Source organism: Leuciscus leuciscus (assembly GCF_965113295.1).
Source record: "Leuciscus leuciscus genome assembly, chromosome: 3".
NCBI lineage: Eukaryota > Metazoa > Chordata > Actinopteri > Cypriniformes > Leuciscidae > Leuciscus > Leuciscus leuciscus.
The window spans coordinates 40,367,176-40,387,097 of NC_138727.1; the positions used below are offsets into that span (position 1 = coordinate 40,367,176).

A 19,922-nucleotide genomic window follows, 5' to 3' on the forward strand; every position below is an offset into this window, starting at 1 on the left:
CCCACCCCTGCCTGGCCCACCATTCGTTTATCTCTCTCTCTCTCTCTCTCTCTCTCTCTCTCTCTCTCTCTCTCTCTCTCTCTCTCTCTCTCTCTCTCTCTCTCTCTCTCTCTCTCTCTCTCTCTCTCTCTCTCTCTCTCTCTCTCTCTCTCTCTCTCTCTCTCTCTCTCTCTCTCTCTCTCTCTCTCTCTCTCTCTCTCTCTCTCTCTCTCTCTCTCTCTCTCTCTCTCTCTCTCTCTCTCTCCCTCTCTCTCTCTCTCTCTCCCTCTCTCTCTCCCTCTCCATCCCTTTCTATTTTGTACCGTGCCAGAACATTCACTTTCAGTGCGATTAGAGTCTGTCACAAGTCAAAATGAGGATGTGAAATAACATGGCAAGAGAAACAAAGGGGAGGAAAGAACATGCAGAGAGAGAGAAAATAGACAACAGATGCAAGATTCGAGAGCATCAGGATTAGAGCACTCAGAAAACCCTGGAAATACCGTTTCTGGCTGAGGGAGCAGGTCTCGCTGATCCCAAAACATGGCGTGACTGTTTTTAGTGGTTTTAACATCACTACCCATGTTAAAGCAACTCCGCCCCCACTTGGGATATTCTGATGACGGGATCGTATGTTACAAAGTTTATGTAATAATCTGAGGACAGGAACCAAGAGTGAGTGATAAAGAGGGAGGGGGAGAGACAGAGGGAGGGACAGAGATGACAAGAAAGAGTTGGAGCAGTGAGAATTAGAGAAATACAAATGATGGGAGCAAAACCATCTAAAAGAAGCAGTATGAAGAAGGTAAGATATCTGTTTTTAAATGAGCTTTTAAAAAGGGTGTTGGTGTAGTCTGTAGGTTACTATTTTTTTTAGTTTAGTAAAACTGATTTAGAAAACTACTATTCATGCATATTTGGTCTTTGGCAGAAAGTATGTATAGGTATTGAAGTCAACTGTGTGAATTCAGTAAAAATACTTAGTGTACAAACTTAAAGGGACAGGTCACCGAACTTTAAAAGTTTTGGGTTGGTATAAGATTTTTTCTCGCTTATGCTTATGCTTATTACTGCCGTCGTCAGTGTCACATTTTGCTGATTTAGTGCTCAATAAACATTTCTTATTATTATCAATGTTGAAAACAGTCGTGGAGCCTAATATTTTTTGGGAAACCTTGATACATTTTTTTCAGGATTCTTTGATGAACAAAAACTTAAAAATAACTATTCTTTTCTACTAATATTTTTAACAATCATTCTGAATGTCTTTATTTTCATCATTGTGATCAATTTAATGCAAGCTTCCTGACTAAAATGATTAATTTCTTTAAAAAAAAAAAAGCTTACTGACCCAAACTTTTGAATGGTCATGTCTATGAAATTATCAATTGAAAATATTCAGTCATTATGTCCTCACCTTCATGTTGTTTCAAACATGACTTTATTTCCTCCATGCATTTTTATAGCATGAATGTCCAAGCTGCACTATTACAATGAAAGTGAATGGTGACCATGGCTGTCAAGCAAGATTTTTAAGATTTCTCACACAAAGCAATCGCATGACTTCAGAAGACTTGTAATATAGAGCACACTTCATATGCACCACATTTATGATTTTATGGTGCTGTTTTGAAGCTTGTCTGCTCCTGATCCCCATCCACTTTCATTAAACTTCTCCTTTTGTGTTCCACGGGTGAAAGACTGACATTTTTCGGAGAACTATCCCTTTAAAGACAGAAGTAATTTATAGTATAGACATCAGCAGGATGATTTCTGACAGATAATTTCACCACATATAGCAGTGTAACATTTTCAGCATTAGAACTTGACAGACTGCGATTTAATATTTTTGGCTGGTGCGTAATGAAATGGTACCTTGCAAAGGGGGGCCCGCCCCTGGAAGGCAGTGGGCTGCCATTGGCAACCGCCATGTTACGAAGCAGTGGTGATGCGGCAGCAGAGGATGAGGATGATGAAGAGCTGGGGGATGGGCAGCAGTTTGAGGAGCCGATAAATTCTCTGGTTCAGAACTGTACAATGCTACACAACATCGTGGGCCCTGCCTGCGTCTTCCTCCGACAGAGCTTCGCCCTGTCTCAAATCGTATGTACACACACTTACAAACGCACCTTTCTTAGACAATGCATGGTGAGGACACAGAAAATCAGTGTCAGAATTCCATCAGGGAATCTCATTATTATTGTCTGTCTTTTCCATTTTCAGTCAAATACCCCATTCCTTCCCATTACTTCCATAATGACTCCATCTTCTCACATTTTAGAGAATGCCGTGCAGTGTTGTCAGTGGAATAGCTACTTGTCCAAAAGAGAGTCAAAGTCAGGATATGTTGCCAAGTCCTTCATGCAGCATTTTTTAAGAATACATGGTCATACATTTAAATGCACTTAAAAGTAAAACTTCACATTAAAGTGGCCATAGACATAAATGCAATCTGTTTTTACTCTCAAGTGTGAACCAGTCATTTTTAGATCGGATTTTAGAAAGGTCTTTAATATATAGAAGAGACATTTTGAAGGATATTTACTTTTGCCCTTTTTAAGCACTTGAACTTAACTGAGACTTGAGTGTTCATAGACATTCAAGAGGCTGGTGTGTCGACCTTGATATATTGCAATATTTAGGTGTTCAGTTTTATTTTAGAAAACTAACAAAGAATTGCTCTCCTCAAAAAATCTACTGTTTCTTGTTTTTCACGGCATGTCTCTTAGGTGTTGAGGACTAAAATACTGTTAAAATCAGATGGTCTAAGACTTTTACTCAAGTCGTATTGGAATTGGTGACTTTTAACTTGTAATTAAGTAATTCTCACTGCAACGTTTCTGTACTTTTACTCAAGCATGGTTTTCAGGTAGCCTACTCTTTACACCTCTGCCTGAATGTGAAAACCAGTGAAGTTGTTTTGGGCGAATGAAGAAATGAGTAGTTTTGAAGATTGTAATTTAGATCCTGTACCCGAAAGTATTGATTAATGGGACTGAGACTGTGTAATATCCTTCTGCTGTCAATATATTACATTAGCATAATGTTCTTTTTTACTCATGGGACGATCTTGGTTAAACCTCTTATGTCTTTGCTGGACCAGAAAAAGACAATCATTAAGCATGTCTTTGCGAAGAGAGGTGACATTTCAAAATGGCTACCAATGGCTGTTCTATCAGATCCTTATGTTAGTCTGGTGGGTGGATGCGGATAAAAATACAAAAACATAAAGATAAAAAGTAGTGTGTCGTTTCATAGTAGCTTAATGTTTCATATCAGTGTCTACATCTGTCAGATAATCCCAGAATCCTTTTTGTGTTTATAGAAACTCTGGACAGGGTGTAAGCTGCAGAAATTGCTCTAAAGACAAAACCGATGGAAAATTTCCCCGAAATTGTTTGTGACATATTTTATTTATTTAGCTTAATACTTTTCCCCCAAATAATATTACTAAGTAATATCACTATATATTCTAAAGTCTTATCTGATTATAGTAGGCTGAGCAGTGAGGCTGTTGAACAGACCATGTAAAAACCATATGTTTGTTCCAGTGAGTGAATACATACCTGATTTTCGCAAAAAATACAATGTGTACTCCATTTGTTGCCTGGCAACCCGGACCCTTGTAATCTGTTCACCATAGTGACCTTATCCTACTGCTGCTTTCATCATGCTTGCCAATTCATGGTAGTAATCAGCCTAAATACTCCCCAGCTGTGTGAATATGTTCTGGCTGGCCACTGCCAAAACACAGGCTCAGTCAATCAGATCAAAATCTAAATCACTCAACCATTTGTTATTATCTCACTTATGTAATGTGTAAATGTTGTTTCAGATGAGATTTCAATTGCTCTGCTTGTTCTTTTTTTTATTTGGAATTATGCTGATAATGTTTTAATGACTGAGTTTCTCCATTTCCACGAATATCTGACGACACGCAATCCATGTGTGTGCTTTTCTGTCCTTAGATCACTTGAGATATAATCCATAATATCATAACACTGTGATTCTTGATCAGTTTTGCTTCAGGATCCTAATATTATCAAGGGGTGATTACCAAAACTGCACAACATTTACTAAGAAATGTAGTACTACTTCTATTCTAAGAAAAAATATTGATTATTCTAATTAGGAAATGTGTTTTTAAAATCATAGACAAACATTAAATTAAATCCATAAAGTTGAAACAGTTCCATACTTGCAGGATTTTGTGGATTTTTTCAGAAGGACATGTCATAATGGTCATTCAGGATCAGATGTAAATATTTCCTGGAAAGGAGAAGAGAAAATGCTATACATTAACGTTATGTGTGAAGCTCATTTTAAATGTTGGCACTCCCATACCTGTGATGACCAGTTTTTCAGAGCCTCGTGTGTTCCATTCATTCATTCGTTCATGCAACGGTGTGCAGATGGTTGCCCTCGGCGACAATGACAGGTGTGCGTGAGGCTACCTGGTACAATGTACTTTGAGTGACAGTTCAACAAGCACAGTCCAAATGCAAAGCAGATTATAGGAAAGATTATAATACAGGGTTCCCACACTAACTAATTTTTCTAGGATTTTTCCCCCATCATTTTTGTGATAGATCCACAATATTGGATGAGTAAATCATTGTGTGTGTGTGTGTGTGTGTGTGTGTGTGTGTGTGTGTGTGTGTGTGTGTGTGTGTGTGTGTGTGTGTGTGTGTGTGTGTGTGTGTGTGTGTGTGTGTGTGTGTGTGTGTGTGTGTGTGTGTGTGTGTGTGTGTGCCTGTCTACGTGATCAATGTGCAGTGTGTTTGTCCTAATAGTTTGTCTCTGTATGTCTCTTTGAAATCTGTACTCACTACAGGACAGAGATCTACGGCCAGAGGAAATTGAAGGTACAGAAATATCCAACATCACTGATATGCTTTATTTCATTAAGAGCGTTAAACCCTCCCACCAACCAAAATAATACGGTTCCTTCGCTTATTGACTTCTCTCCCTCTTTCCACATGGATTCTTGCCAATACCTCTCTCTGTTTATATATAAAAAATGACCTTCAGTCTCCTCTAAATCCCTTGGTAAGATTTAAAGGAATAATTCACCCAAATAATGAAAATCATTTACTCACACTCATGTCTTTCCAAGCCTTTTTCTTTGTTCTGTGGAACAGAAAAGGAGAAATTCAAAGAATGTTCCATAGCTCTCATTCACATTTCCCCATATAAAAAATAAATATAAAAAAAAGGCAAATGGAATTAGTTCTTTCCTGTCTTTAAACTTTTTGACTGACTTGATTATATTTCAGTCTGCTCTCACACCTTAAAAGACATTAGCACCGCTGAGCTTGACAGACTCTGCTTACTATATGATTTCATTGTCTTCTTATATAGAAAAAAATGCTTTGGCTTTGCAAGTGCATAAGCAATTTTGGATGAACTATTCCTTCTACAAATTATATGAGTGCTGTACCTTTATCCTTCAGAATCCTCTTACTTGGACTGCCAGAGATTACATATTAATATCAACAAAGTCAGGAAGATGCTCTCTCTCTTTCTTTCTCTGCCTTCAGAGCTGAAAGAAGCCTTTCGCGAGTTTGACAAAGATAAGGATGGCTTCATTAGCTGTAAGGATCTGGGCGAGTGCATGAGGACGATGGGCTACATGCCCACAGAGATGGAGCTGATTGAACTCAGTCAGCAGATCTGTGAGTGGCAACCTTATCATTATCATTATACTTAGGCTAATTATCTCAGTTATACTCAGTTCTATTCAAGAACCAACTCAACTCATGAATATAAATTCTTACATGATCGTGTGCTTGTTCACTAGGTGGCGGTAGAGTGGACTTCGAGGACTTTGTAGACCTGATGGGCCCAAAGATGTTGGCTGAGACTGCAGACATGATCGGAGTGAAAGAACTGAGAGAAGCTTTTAGAGAGGTTGGTGTATCCAATAACTGTATAGATAAAGTATTAAACCCTTTATAATTAACTGAAATGTTTTGTGTCGCTTATGCTCACCTAGGTTGCGTTTATTTGATCAAACATACAGAAAAACTGTAATACTGTGAATATAATTTGAACTGTTAAGGTAACTGTTTTTCTATTTTAAAATGTAATTTATTCCTGTGGTGGAAAAGCTTGATTTTCAGCATCATTACTCCGATAGATATATATATATACATAGATGCCTTATTAGCGGCCGTTGCGATACGTAAGCCGTCCGCCATATTGGAGCGGTCAAAGTCGGTCCGGAACATTCGAGAGCTGGTTGACTGAGCGTTTGCAGACTGCAACAGTAGTTAGAGGCACGTGAAAGCAGATGATTTAACTCAATACAACAAGACAAAGACGTCAGCTAACGCAACATTAAAAAGTGATCATAAAAATAAGAACATTAAAAGTAAACATGTAGCCTAATATTGAGTTAATACTTATATAAAAATATTCTCACATGTGAAATGTTATCCAATTTCTTTGGGAATTTAATTATCGGCGGTTTCACAACGAGAAGCTGCGCAATGTTGTGACATCATTGATTCTTACTGTGGATGACGACAAGCTGACCGTTGCAAGATGGCGGACGCACTGATGTGTCTGGAGCGATCGAATGAGGACATTTTTTTATTAGGCTACTTTAATGCATCCTAATGCTGTTCACACCCTGGTATAGACCTAAAAAGCACCATAGTCAATGAATTGTTTGGCTTACTGTATTCCCAAGTCTTCTGAAGTCACACCTTTCTCTCTAAACTAATCTTTTAATTGATCTCTTTCTCTCAGTTTGATTCCAATGGTGATGGTCAGATCAGTCTGGCTGAACTGAGGGAAGCCATGAAGAAGCTGATGGGAGAGCAGCTCAACCACAGAGAGATTGATGAGATCCTCAGGGATGTGGACCTCAATGGAGACGGCCTGGTTGACTTTGAAGGTTAGAAGCGGAATTGTTCTCTTATAGATTCTTGAATTTTGGAGTGATTCTTGCATGTGTATTCAGGTAAAATATGTAGCCTATATTTATGTTAATAGCCTATATATAAAAGATACTTATGGTATGAGTAAATTCTATTTATATGGCATGTTGATAAATATATATATATGTATATTATATATATATATATATATATATATATATATATATATATATATATATATATATATATACATATATATGTATATGTACCAAAGCTGTTCTTGCACATAATGTACAAAATAAAGTTCTACTCTCTGTAGAAGTTTTTGTTGTTGTTGTTGTTGTTGTTGCATGGACAAACTAACTATTTTTCACCTTACCCTCCACAGAATTTGTCCGAATGATGTCTCGCTAACTTAGAGGACACATGACAAAGGGAGAAAACCATCAGTTTGCCAACTCCTAATGTGAAGAGTGAAATAATATGTGTCTCCTTTAATTAACTAGGCCTATCTTATGTAATTAAACCATACTCGTTCTCCATACAGAGACCTTTATTTCACACATTGGCTTGTTTTTATTAGAAAGAGGAAAACTATGTTCCGACCAACTAACCATGACCTAAAAAGACTAAGGGCCCTATTTTAACGATCTAAACGCATGGTCCAAAGCGCACGGCGCATGTTAACTTAGGGCGTGTCCGAATCTACTTTTAGTTACAACTGGAAAAATGGTCGACGCGCCAGGCGCATGCATGGTCTAGAAGGGTTGTCCCTATTCTCATAATGAGTAATGGGTGTGTTTTGGGATTTACGTGCGTTAAACCAATCAGAGTCTCATCTCCCATTTCCTTTAAATGCCAGTTGCGCTCGGGCCATGGCAGATTCGCTACATGACGGAATTTGGTAGTGACCGAAGCCGTCTCCGGAGCGCAAACGGAACTGCTCGTGCGCGAGGTAAAAGTGCGCAAGCAGACCATCTACGGGACAAGCCGGATTCCACCATATGTACACAATATTTTACATTATAATCCTTTTATTTTAAATATTTGTCATGTTTGTGTGCTGCTGTGTGTCCCTGTGTGTGTAACAAGCAGAGTGTACGCGCGTTGTGGACCCGCCGATAGGCGCACATTCTAACGCGCTAATTAAATAACAAACAAAAAAATATTGCGCCATTGACTTAAGACCAGGTTTCAGTTGGTCAATGGCGCAGTCTATTTCTGTTGCCTCAAAATAGCGCCAGAACACACCTCGTTTTCAGACCAGCACGCCCATGGGCGCACAGATGGGCACAAATGCATTTGCTATTTAAACAATGTGGCGCAGGACGTGAAAACGATAACTGCGTCAGGCTGAAACTAGCAAAAAACACTTGCGCTGCATTGCGCTGGGTGTAAGATAGGGCCCTATGTCAAATTAGACCAAAGACCACAACAATTTAACTAATTTATTAAAGAGGTTTCCTCTGTTTAGAATTTTAAGGGTACAGACTGTAGAACACATTATCTATAAAAGCATGTTATAAAAAAAAATATTTTAACTACTGACATACAGTATGTATACAAGATGTACATGTCATGATCATTGTGGACTGACCATGCAAAGGCAGATATAAATCAGTATTATGTGTTTTGGAAAGTAAACCACTGACTAATGGGTCTAGAGTTCCTGTATGATGCTTTTAGGGCATTGTTATGCTTTCCCTGTGGGAACAACAGGATATTGGAGCAAATGTGCACTCTGGACCATATTATATGTAATTCAGGTCACAGGCTAGAGGTAGCCCCACAAAGAGTAAGCTCGCTATTTAGAGGTATATGTACTAAAAAATCTATGGGTCCTGATGGAATTTCTGCTTTTTTGCTAAAGACTTGAGCAAATGAACTTACTCCAGCATTTTGCCCTATCTTCCAGAAATCTTTGGACTCACATATTATTCCATCTTTGTGGAAGAAATCTATAATTACACCTGTTCCCAAGAAAACGTACCCAGTTGAGAATTGTGATTTTAGACCGGTGGCTTTGACTTCAAATGTTTTGAAAGACTTTTTGTAACTGATCAGGTTAAATCATTCCTTGACCCATTTCAGTTTGCACATAAGGTCGGACGGAGCACTGAGGATGCTATTAACTGTATCACCCATTTGATGAATAGCCATTTAGAAGATTCCCAAGCATATGCTCGTTTACTTTTTATAGATTTTAGTTCAGCGTTAAATACACAGTATTTTTCTGATGTTGACAGGTTGGCTGGTGTGACACTAATTCCTTGATTTTAAATGAAATTAAGACTGTTGAAATGATTTTTGATCTTTGGGAGACCATAGCCCTGTAATAATACATGGTAATATTATTGAACAGGTTTCTTCATATAAATACTTAGGAGTTTACATGGACAGTTTATTATGCTGGTCTTCTCACATCAACACTCTTTGTTCTAGACTGCAGCAGATGCTATATTTCCTGCGAAGGTTAAAAGTGTTTGGAGTGAACCAGAGGATCTTTTTTTCTGTTTTATCAGTCTGTATCTGTCTATTTTAAAGCAAGCTAAAAAAACACATTTTACATGTGAATTTTAATTTGTTACCATCAGGGAGACGATTCAGGGTCTTGATGTGTAAGTCTAATCATTATAAAAACTCTTTTGTGCCAACTGCGGTCAAAATTTTAAATAGAGATTTTCAAAATTGATGTAGGATGCTGCAAGTTTTTATTATTGGAATGTTGTTATATTCTAATTATTGTATGCTATGTACTGTGTTGTGTGTGTGATCGAAGTTGTGTACTGGCTGTGTCATGTTGTCCAAGACAAATTTCCCAGGAATGGGACAATAAAATATAAAGTAATAAAGTAAGTAAAGTATATTAGCATGCAAAACTGGATATCATACAACTCCATTATTGAACACAATTACCATGGAGATCCCTTGTAAGAACCTGTTTCTGACACCCATGTGATCTCACTTTGCATATGTTTGTGTTTAAACCAATGTTTTTTTGTTTTTTCTAACTATCTGTTCTTGCCAACAGCACTGAACTACAAAAAAAATATTTAAATATATATTTATTCATAAAGAATGTAAATATTCAATAACTAATTCAATTAAATGGAATTCGTTTAAATCTCTGACTGTTGACTCTTATTTCTGAGCATTTGAATCTTGGTGGTAAAAAGTTGTGAATACACAATAATCACAATCCGAAATTACTATTCCCTTTGTCATTTACAAAAGCTAAGGCCAAGACAGATCTGCATAATCAAGTATTTCTATGAATACATTTAAATTAATACATTGATATTTCATGTATCGAGACTTCTAAAATGCTCTGTGAATTCTCTCTCTGTTTTGCCAGTTCTCTGCAGTGAAGAAACACATAGACAGGATGAATGAAGGCCAGTAGAGTCAGGACAGTCAAGATGATGTTCACCTACAGAAATACAATATCATTTACTGATTACAATAAAAGCTGTGAAAAAGCAAATTAATGATTATGTCCAATTTACACAGGAAGAATTAATACTAGTTTAATATTTAGGCAAATGCTGGAAATTGTTAAACGGATCTTTTGTATGGATTTTAAATTTGATGTGAAGAACTCACTTTTTATAGGCTTTTATTTAACCATAATCTATAGTCGCAGGTATTGTCTGGAAGCTTTGGACATAAAAAGTCATACTAATGCCTTAAAAATGTAAAATTATGAGATGCACTGAAAAAATATTGGTGAAAAAAATATTTTCACTCAGAAATTGCTAATAAATTTCACAAACGGCAGGTAACACATTTGAATTAAATGTGAAATATTTAAGTAGAAACACATTTTCATGTAAAATGTACTTCAATAATCTTTGTTTTATTTACATCTTCGAAAATTTTTTTTGACAGCGTACTAAGTCATAATTATTAAATAAAAGCTTGAAATTATGAGGTAAAAGTCATAATTATGACATTAAAAGTGGAAATTGATCTAAAAGTTAAAAAATATTTTGTCATAATTATGACTTTGTATGTCATAATTTTTTACTTTTTATGTCATAATTTTTTACTTTTTATGTCATAATTTTTTACTTTTTATGTCATCATTTTGATTTACCGAAGAATTTTCTTGCAGAAATTGGCTTCCATAAGCATCAACATCTAGTGGCCCCAAAAAAAGTATTTCAAACCTTAAATGGACACTTATAGGGCTCTATCTTGCACCCAGCGCAATTGACTTTGTACACCGACGCATGTATCATTCCTATTTTGCACCCGCGCACAGCAGGCTTTTCCCTCCACAGACGCACGTCGGTAAATTAGGAAATGAACTTGCGCTCCCGGGGGCGGTTCAGCGCAAAGAGGAGGCGTGTTCTGGCGCAAACGTTCCCTGGTGCTATTTTGCAGGTTTAGAAAACAATTCCACCACTGACCAGGAAAAACCTAGTCTAAAGTCAGTGGAGCGTTGCGCATGTTTAAGGGCGCATGCTTGGCCATAATCAATGTAGCGTGTGCACAATGCGCATGCACTTTGCTTATCTCATCTACACACAGACGCAGCAGTTCTCATTTTTAGAAAACCATACATTATTACAAGGAAAAATATTAACACACGAGGGAAATCATTGTTGTGTCCATGAAGATGTGGAAAAATAGGCATAAATCTAGCTTACACATTTACCCAAATTATTATACGCCTGTTTAACCGAAGCTAATTTGGGTGGGTTTCTCCATCCCCAATGTCACTTCTCTGTGTTTTACGGCCCTGACGAGAACGTCGGTCTCCTCGGCTGTGAACGGCTCCAGATGTGCGCCTGGCAAATCCGCCATTATAATAGCAATCCGCCATGGAACAAGGGCGCATGCTCTTAAAGGGAATGTGAGATGTCGCTCTGATTGGTTTATTTCACGTTACACCCAAACCACACCTATGAATAATGAAGCTACTTCAGACCAACCCATTTTAGATTTGCATCGGGCGCAAGAGTCATTTATCCCGCCGGTATAATAGCAACAGCGCCCAAGACCCGCCCACAAAGTTACTTGCGTTTCTCGCTCGATACTTGCGTTTCAGATCGTTAAAATAGGGACCATAATGTATTAATTTACATTATATTAGATAACAAAATATTAAAAATGATTCTAGATTTCTCAGATTCTAGATTTTCTTTTCTCAGAACTAAGTTAACATCAACAGACATGTTCCACTTAAATTTGTAAACCAGAAAGCGTGACGATACTTCATATATTATTATACTGTATATTGTTTTGTCATTTAAAACCTTTTTTTTTTGGGGTGAAATGTTTCGCTTGTGCTATATATTTATTTAACATAATGACAATGACACACTTGATTTTTTTGTGTGCAAGAGTCTAGATACTTTTGGGGCCACTGTGTGTATATGAGCTCTTTTCTAGCTGACTTTGTGTTGTGGAAATGAGAGATTTACATAGAAGGGGTCTCCTCCAAGAACTTTGTTGAGGGCGAAGCAGGGATACTGCAGTAATGACACCACAGCTGATAGGGACATCACTAGCCCATACAGCTTTCCAAAATGGCGTGCCGGAAACCTGTAAGAAATTCGGATTCACTGCGCTCAGTCTGCCAGTCTAGCAACAATTGAGATATTAATATCATATTTACTTACGCTATGCTGATGAATGCAGCATTCCCTCCATAGAGAAAAGAGCGGTTAAGGACCTGAAGGATGAATGTGACGTACTGGAGAGGGAGGAACGGGATGCTTGCACTGATGGAGAACAAGAGGCACTGCAGAGAGGTGAGGAGGAGAGACAGAACGGACGAGCGCAGGTCTGCTTCCCGTTCTGACACGCCTGCGAAAAGATGTGGGAATGAGAAATGGATCTCGTGTAAACGTGTGTTGTTAGATTTCTCTGTCAGCTGACCTGGACTTATGGGTTTTCTTTTGTGTCTGTCCATAAGCAGGCCATTCCAGGGAGCACAGAGAACTCCACAGAGCTGGGTGAAAGCAAACGCATTGGTGTACTCGCTCACTGAGAATGAAAAAGAGATCAAGAAATCAGAGTCATAACCTAGCAATTCTGCACCTATCACAGTAAGGCTTTTGAAAATGTTCCTACCAGGTGTGTTACCAATGCCATTCAGAATTGTAATGACAACTGAACAAAATCAAATTAAATTCTTGAATGTGAACTGTGTAGCAAAAAGGATGCAGAATTGTAATTCTATTTTGTAATTAAAAGAATAATTTAAATTAAATTAAATTCATTTAAACTGCTATAAGTATAGTTTTTAATAATGCATTTCTTTTTTTGTTGTAAAAAATTACCCATAAAAATGGTTATACACACAACATTTCCAGAAATCTAAGATTATATTAATAATCAGTTATAAATGTCACTGACAGAAATTATTAGTATTTAATTTATATATATATATATTAATTTATATATTAATTAATATATTAATTATATATTATATTAATTTGTATCTATATATTTATCTATATATCTATATATCATGGTTTACACGAGAATATTAAGTAACAAAAACTGTTTAACATTAATAATAATAAGAAATCAGCATATTAAAATGATTTCTGAAGGATCATGTGACATAATGATGCTAAAAATTCAGCTTTGCTATCACAGTAATAAATTACATTTTAAAATATTTTACAATAAAAAACAGTTTCATAATATTAATGTTTTTACCGTATTTTTGAACACGGAAAAACATAGCCTTTGTGAGAATAAGAGACTTCTTTCAAAAACATTAAACATTTTAATGATTTCAAACTTTTAACGGGTAGTGTATGTACACTACACACATATTTAAAATTGATTACATATTTAATATACATAAAAATATAAAAGTTTATGGGGCATGGTGCAAAATCACTCCAAAATCTGATGTGTGATTGTGTTGAATTCCTCCTCCTGTCATTCCAATTCAAATTCCGGTTCCAGAAAGTCCTACCATTAACAAAGATTTACAGAATTCACTGAAAAGCATCATCGTAGTGAGAAAACAATTTGTTTACCAGTGACTGGGTCTTGGTTGGCCAGTCTGTTCAGCATTGGATTCAGAGTTCCAATGAAGAAATAATGCCGAAGCTGCATGACTGACAGCCATACGAGGTGCCACAGGAAGAACCAGGACAGAACACAGCTCCTAAAACTGTCTACAGAAGAAAAGGAAAAAAAACTGCATTTAAGTCAGCAATCGTGTTCCTCTTATTTTCTACCAAAGGAAGATCTATGATGGCCAAGCCGCACCATTCTCAGAGTTGTGTGTTTGCTGTAGTGAGTCGGTCTCCAGTGGCTCATCATCTGCACCTCTTCCTCCGTCTGAACTCGGGTCCCGCTTTGCCTCGTACTGCTCAACGTTGTAGCTATTTGATTTAGCACAGCTCATCCTGTATATAAGGATTTGCATTTGAGTTACAATGGATTAAGAGTATGAATTATGTACTGTAAACTCTTAAAAATAAATGGGTAACACTTTACAATAAGGATCATTAGTTAACATTAGTTAACTACCTTAGTTAACATGAACTAAGAATGAACAATACTTCTTCAGCATTTATTAATCTTAGTAAATATTAATTTTAACATTTACTAATACGTTATTAAAATCAAAGGTGGTATTTGTTAACATTAGTTAATGCCATGTGAACTAACACGAACAAACCATGAACAGCTGTTTTTTTATTAACTAACATTAACAAAGATTAGTAAATACTGTAACAAATGTATCATTGTTACTTCATGTTAGTTAATACATTAACTAATGCTAACTAATGAACCTAGTTGTAAAGTGTTACCAATAAATGTTCTTTATTTGCATCAATGATGAAGAACCTTTAACATCCATGGAATCTTTCCATTGGACAAAAGGTTCTTTATTGAGAAAAAAATTTCTTTAAAATTATTCAAATGTTCATCACACTAAGAAAAAACAGTTCTTTTAAGTACAGACCACAGAAAGGTTCTTTAGGGGAACCAAAAATGCCTTTTCTATGTCATCGCTGTGAAAACCCTCTTTTAGAACCTTTATTTTTATTTAGAGTGTATGTAGTTAAGTCTAATTTTATTATATGCAAAATGTACTAAATATAGATACTATATTTATTTTATATATAATTTATATACAAATAATTATTTTTATTTTAATAAAAGTTTCAGTTTGTGGTCAATATGATTTTTATTATTGTGAAAGATTCTTATTCTCACCCAAAAACTGTAAAAACATTAATATTGTGAAATTTTTTTACAATATTTAATTTCTATTTTAAAATGTAATTTATTACTGTGATGGTAAAGCTGAATTTTCTGCATCATTACTCCAGTCTTCATTATCACAAATAATTTTACTGACCCAAAACTTTTGAACGGTAATATAAACTCCGCTTATCGTTTCACTCACCCATATTTGTAGTCCTGTGGGATGGGATAGGGAATGTGTGATCTTGGCATAAGGAAGAGAGTCCGGAGGAGATGAATAAGATTACAGGTCGAGAGGAAGAGGAATGAAGAGCGAAGAGAGACCCCTTTCTCATAAAGCACCTTCAGAAATGGTTATACAGGGTTTCATGGATTGCAGTATGAACAGCTGATAAAAACGTTGCGTAGGCCTATATGTATGCATGTGTGTGTGTGTGTGTGTGTGTGTGTGTGTGTGTGTGTGTGTGTGTGTGTGTGTGTGTGTGTGTGTGTGTGTGTGTGTGTGTGTGTGTGTGTGTGTGTGTGTGTGTGTGTGTGTATACTTCGTACCTTAATGATCAGAAAGATAACTGATGAAGAGTCAAAGGCCCCATTATAGACTGTAATAATGGTTGATCTATGAGTGACAAAAAGGTTCCCCACCTGTAATGAGGATAATTAATATAAGCAATTTAGCATACTCTTAATGTATTGCATGTATGAACTATAATCATTCATGAACATACCTGCATATTTGTCATTAGAAATAAAATCCCCCCTACAGCTATGAAGGACAGAGCAGGAAAAAGCAAAAAAGAGAGAACTGTTTGAGGAAAAAGAGAGGGAAATTAGTTACACCGAAAAGGCCCATGACGTGTGATTATTAGTTCACTTTTTTCAGTCAGTCTTTACCTTTATTGGAGAATGCCACAATAAAAGTGCCGGTGGTATAAAGAAATCTACAAAACATTGATTATATCATTAGCATTAGTATTAAAAAGGGTATTATTGACCTTTTCCCTATCGCATATTTTAGTAATCATCATATTCAAAAATCCATCCTGTGAAAACATTATCATGCTGAAATGGCACTTTAAAACCTTTAAAGGACAAGTTCGGTATTTTACACTTAAAGCCCTGTTTACAGATCGTATCTGATGAAATAGAACGGTTAAGATAAAAATTTGGACACATGCTCCTGTCCCGAGAATTTTAGGTTTATTTCGCTTTAGTGGACCTATTTTGCCAAACGCGTCACACCCGTGATTCTTCCGTTGAGAGCTTGAATAATAGACACTCCAGCCCAGTTGGTGGCGATAATGCACCTTTGCCAATTGCAAGCAAACCACGGGCATTTCATTGAATACACAGAAGAAGCAGAAGAAGAAGCGGCGGAGTAATACCGTAAAGGTGCTGCGGTCTCACAGCAAGTCAATGGAGTTGGACAAAAACTACGATAAAACCTGTTGGAATGCATATTTTTCAGCGATTTTTGAGGGAACATATCAGTGAACACCCCTGACCACTCGGTGAGTTTCACGTCTTTGTAAACGAAAGTTTAATGTGTTTTTAGGACGGAATCTTCCAGTGCATATAGACAACCATTGTGGGGGTGGGTGGTGGGGGGGGGGGAAGCGAAATAAACCTAAAATTCTCGGGACAGCAGCATGTGTCCAAATTTTAATCTTAACCGTTCTATTTCATCAGATACGATCTGTAAACAGGGCTTTAAGTGTAAAATACCGAACTTGTCCTTTAAGAGGGCTCGATTTTCGTGATATCAACTTAAAATTTGGATCACAACTTGGTAAGCAATTTTACAGTCCAAATTTTACACAATATATATTTTATATAAAATAAAAAAAGGTTTTGTTCAGTATATTTGCTTTACAGTAAACTTCAAATTCTATTACTTTTTTTACACTTTCATTTTTTGAAGCGCTCTCACTTTTGCGATAATCTTGAGACCAACCTTAGGCCTGTATTCCAAAGCATTCATGATGACCTAAAACCAGATCTATGCCAAAAAAATGGGGATGACAGTTAACAGATTAAATGTTCAAATATATTATTGTGGTGATCCAGTGTTTCCCTTTTTATAAGTTTTGAGAACTTGTTCAAGTTTTGAGAACAAGTGACTAACATTACACAACAGCTTAGATTTGCAAATATTTCCGGTAGTTCCAACGAATTTTACTTAGGGTCTGTTTTTTAATGGCTGCAATACACAAAGCTCTGTTTTTGGAGTCCAGTCAAACGCCCACGATGAGTTCTACTATCTGCTTAAAGCACACCCCACTCACAATCAGATAAACTTCTTGCCTCCACTGCAGAGAGACACAGCAGTTCTGTTAATTCTTTCCTGATCTCTGTTTTACATCCTACGAGGGACTAACTCACATAGCCAAAAATCGCGTTGCCATCGTGCCAAAGTGGTCGAAGACAAATCCGTTGGGCAGAGTGAGAAAGTTGTTCATGAACGAGGCCACAGTAAAGACCAATGAGAAATTCTCATCTTGCAGACTGCAATCTAAAGCGAAAAACAGATAAGCAACGCACCAAAAGCATAAAATTAAGCGAACCATCTAATACATTAAAAGTATCATTGTATATGACCTCACCTGAGCCAAGTTCTCCACTAGCATTTGTCACATTGATGCATAGATCGCTGAAGTAGCCATCTGTCTTCAGGACAAACACGAGAGACGCCCAGCCAAACACGACTCCAGCGAAACACAAGCACTCCAGCAGTCCTGAAGCCAGAGTCAACTTGTACCTCATCCCCGTCCCAGATGATCCCTTGCATCCCAGCATCCTCTGCGTCCACACCGTCAGGGTCAGGAACACTTTTAGAACTATCCACTTGTATAGGAAAGCACACTGTATATGCTTACCAACATATGTGTTTAAATTAGCTGATCCATTTCTCTTGTTTGTCTGTTACAGCTTGCTCATATTTGACCAGAAACACACCATAAAAGCCAATATATGGTGGTAGAGATAACGCTTGCCACGTGTTTGAACTAAATTTAAGTTGTGCATGCTCTTCTCAAGGGAGGGAGCTATAGATCTGCTGTTGAAAACAACTTGACAACATTTAAGGTGCATGGATAAAGATTCACTACAGGGAGGGATTTATTACTATTAATACTAGCTATTTGTGTGATCCCATTTATACATGTTTGTTCGCAACATCTTTGTATGCAATTCTCACCCTCTTTATTCATGTGTCTGAAGTTTATGTAAAACTGCAAGAAGACAAGACAGACAAAGCAATGTTTTAAGTCAAATTTTACCTGTGCTATTCCATGTAATCAATATAAAGAATTCTGCCAAAACACATATCTGTCATATTATCTACCAATGTACCCCTATACCCTCAAATAGGGCATTATTTAAAGGGACAGCAATTTTGTAGTTTATTTATTGAGTGCACTCACTCAATCCCACAATGCACTGCAATAACGAGTGTACAGCCGATGTACACTCAACTGCTGTCAGAATTTGCTCACCCGTTTTCATTCACTCCTTCAAGTAAACTGTATTAATTAGTGGACTAACGAAGGGAATAGTGATTGAGGGTTTAGGGGGCGATTTCGGATTCAGCCATAGTAAAGTGTCCATCGTATGCACACTTCAGAATTACGCCGGAAGTAAGGTCATCCGGGTACTTTTCGCCTACTGTTTTTCGAATACTAAATTCGAACATACCTGTTCGCGTATTGTTTTTCGCATACTATATAGTAGGGAAGTATTTCCTTATTCACAGCAACATCATCTTTTAGTTTTTTAACGGGAATGAAAGAAAGACTCTGAGGGATAGACATACATCTCTTCATTTGACACATAAATCAGAAGAAGAAAAAAACATGAGCTGTGAAAAATTATAAAGGATCTGTGAGCTTTATACAGCTTTTTACAGTGGATGCCAAGGAAAGTCAGTCCATCCCTCACATACCTGTCATGGCGCTGCTCTGAATAAGGTCTTTTGGGAGGGGACGTTAAAGATTACGCGGGTATAAGCATATGGACTTTTTTTTTTTGTGCACTAATACATCATTTATAATAAATACTGCAATATTCATTTTAAAAAATAATTGTCCGTTTTTATTTCATGGCTCTTTAACTCAAATCAATGTCTCATGTCCACGTTAGGCTATAGGCTAGCAAAGAGACCCTGACGCAAGAGGTTTTATCACAATGATAATCACCGGCTGACTGTACATTATCCCTTACATAATTGCGATTTAGTAGTTAGACATGCTGCTGCAGACAGTGTCTAGTTTTCTTGAAATGTGACATTAGGTTAAAACTGAAGTTGATCACTGATGGCACACATGTTATGTAGACAGTTCACTAATCCAGATTAACATGTCTTCGCGCTCTAATCTCTCTAACAAGAACAACAGTTTTCCTCGTCCAGCGTTTTTACGGATAATGTAAAATATATCCCAGACGTAATCATAAAAGAGCGACAAATCAAATCAAAACCATCTCAAATTAAATGAATTCTGTTGACACCGTTTCCATTCCAGTTTTGAACAATAATATCTAGACAAAGTCTATGGGCATCAGTCAAATAATCGAAATTCAATTTTAAATAGTTTCTCCATACAAAGTTGGTATGTTTGCGTAGACGTCTACTCACAACGGTCTTCTGTCACATTGATGTGAATGACGGAATTTCTGAAGCCCTGCAAATTCCCGTTTCGAGCTGAACAGCAGTTCTAAACCTGTGCACGTCTACGCGCGTTCATGAGCCTGGCAATTACTCAAAGGTAACGTAAAGGTAGCCTAATCACAAGTGAACACGAACATGTCTAGCACAAACTAATATGCATGGATATGACCAGGAATGGTTAAATTATGGACTTGCAGTTCCTGACCTACATC

The 19,922-nt window shown here is 36.9% G+C and overlaps 2 protein-coding genes across 4 annotated transcripts in view; one reads left to right on the forward strand and one right to left on the reverse strand.

Moving 5' to 3' along the window:
- The window catches only part of cabp2a (calcium binding protein 2a), a 19,967-nt gene extending 12,543 nt beyond the window's left edge, over positions 1–7,424 (forward strand). Inside the window, exons 1-7 of one of the 2 annotated variants that reach the window (XM_082164925.1) lie at positions 728–784; positions 1,864–2,082; positions 4,814–4,844; positions 5,520–5,654; positions 5,780–5,889; positions 6,733–6,880; positions 7,252–7,424. In XM_082164925.1, the coding sequence (XP_082021051.1) occupies positions 743–784; positions 1,864–2,082; positions 4,814–4,844; positions 5,520–5,654; positions 5,780–5,889; positions 6,733–6,880; positions 7,252–7,277 (711 nt within the window). In that variant the 5' untranslated portion in view covers positions 728–742 and the 3' untranslated portion in view covers positions 7,278–7,424. Of the gene's footprint in view, positions 1–727; positions 785–1,863; positions 2,083–4,813; positions 4,845–5,519; positions 5,655–5,779; positions 5,890–6,732; positions 6,881–7,251 lie in introns of those variants that run through there. The other variant, XM_082164924.1, reaches the window with a different exon arrangement.
- Positions 7,425–8,296: 872 nt separating this feature from the next.
- On the reverse strand, positions 8,297–19,922 carry slc43a3a (solute carrier family 43 member 3a). 2 transcript variants are annotated; one of them, XM_082164884.1, is made up of 13 exons: positions 19,678–19,922; positions 18,244–18,277; positions 17,651–17,846; positions 17,430–17,559; positions 15,942–15,988; positions 15,776–15,852; positions 15,600–15,692; positions 15,253–15,392; positions 14,103–14,242; positions 13,868–14,008; positions 12,491–12,857; positions 12,293–12,413; positions 8,297–10,293 (listed from the first exon to the last, which is right to left on the reverse strand). In XM_082164884.1, exons 3-13 carry the CDS (start codon positions 17,841–17,843, stop codon positions 10,150–10,152), a joined length of 1,593 nt encoding a protein of 530 aa, XP_082021010.1. In that variant the 5' UTR covers positions 17,844–17,846; positions 18,244–18,277; positions 19,678–19,922; the 3' UTR covers positions 8,297–10,149. The 2 variants fall into 2 exon arrangements, with proteins under 2 accessions (XP_082021010.1, XP_082021011.1); XM_082164885.1 differs by lacking the exons at positions 18,244–18,277; positions 19,678–19,922 and having other exon boundaries at positions 12,491–12,677; positions 12,750–12,857; positions 17,651–18,237.

What these genes read in the sequence shown, in the direction of transcription:
- slc43a3a (XM_082164884.1), bottom strand. Translation starts at nt 17,843, where the DNA reads ATGCTGGGATGCAAGGGATCATCTGGGACGGGGATGAGGTACAAGTTG. An exon ending in TTCTAATGACAAATATGCAG is followed by an intron (nt 15,693 to 15,775) that starts GTATGTTCATGA and finishes TCCTCATTACAG; the next exon opens with GTGGGGAACCTTTTTGTCAC. An exon ending in GCTGCATTCATCAGCATAGC is followed by an intron (nt 12,414 to 12,490) that starts GTAAGTAAATAT and finishes AATTTCTTACAG; the next exon opens with GTTTCCGGCACGCCATTTTG.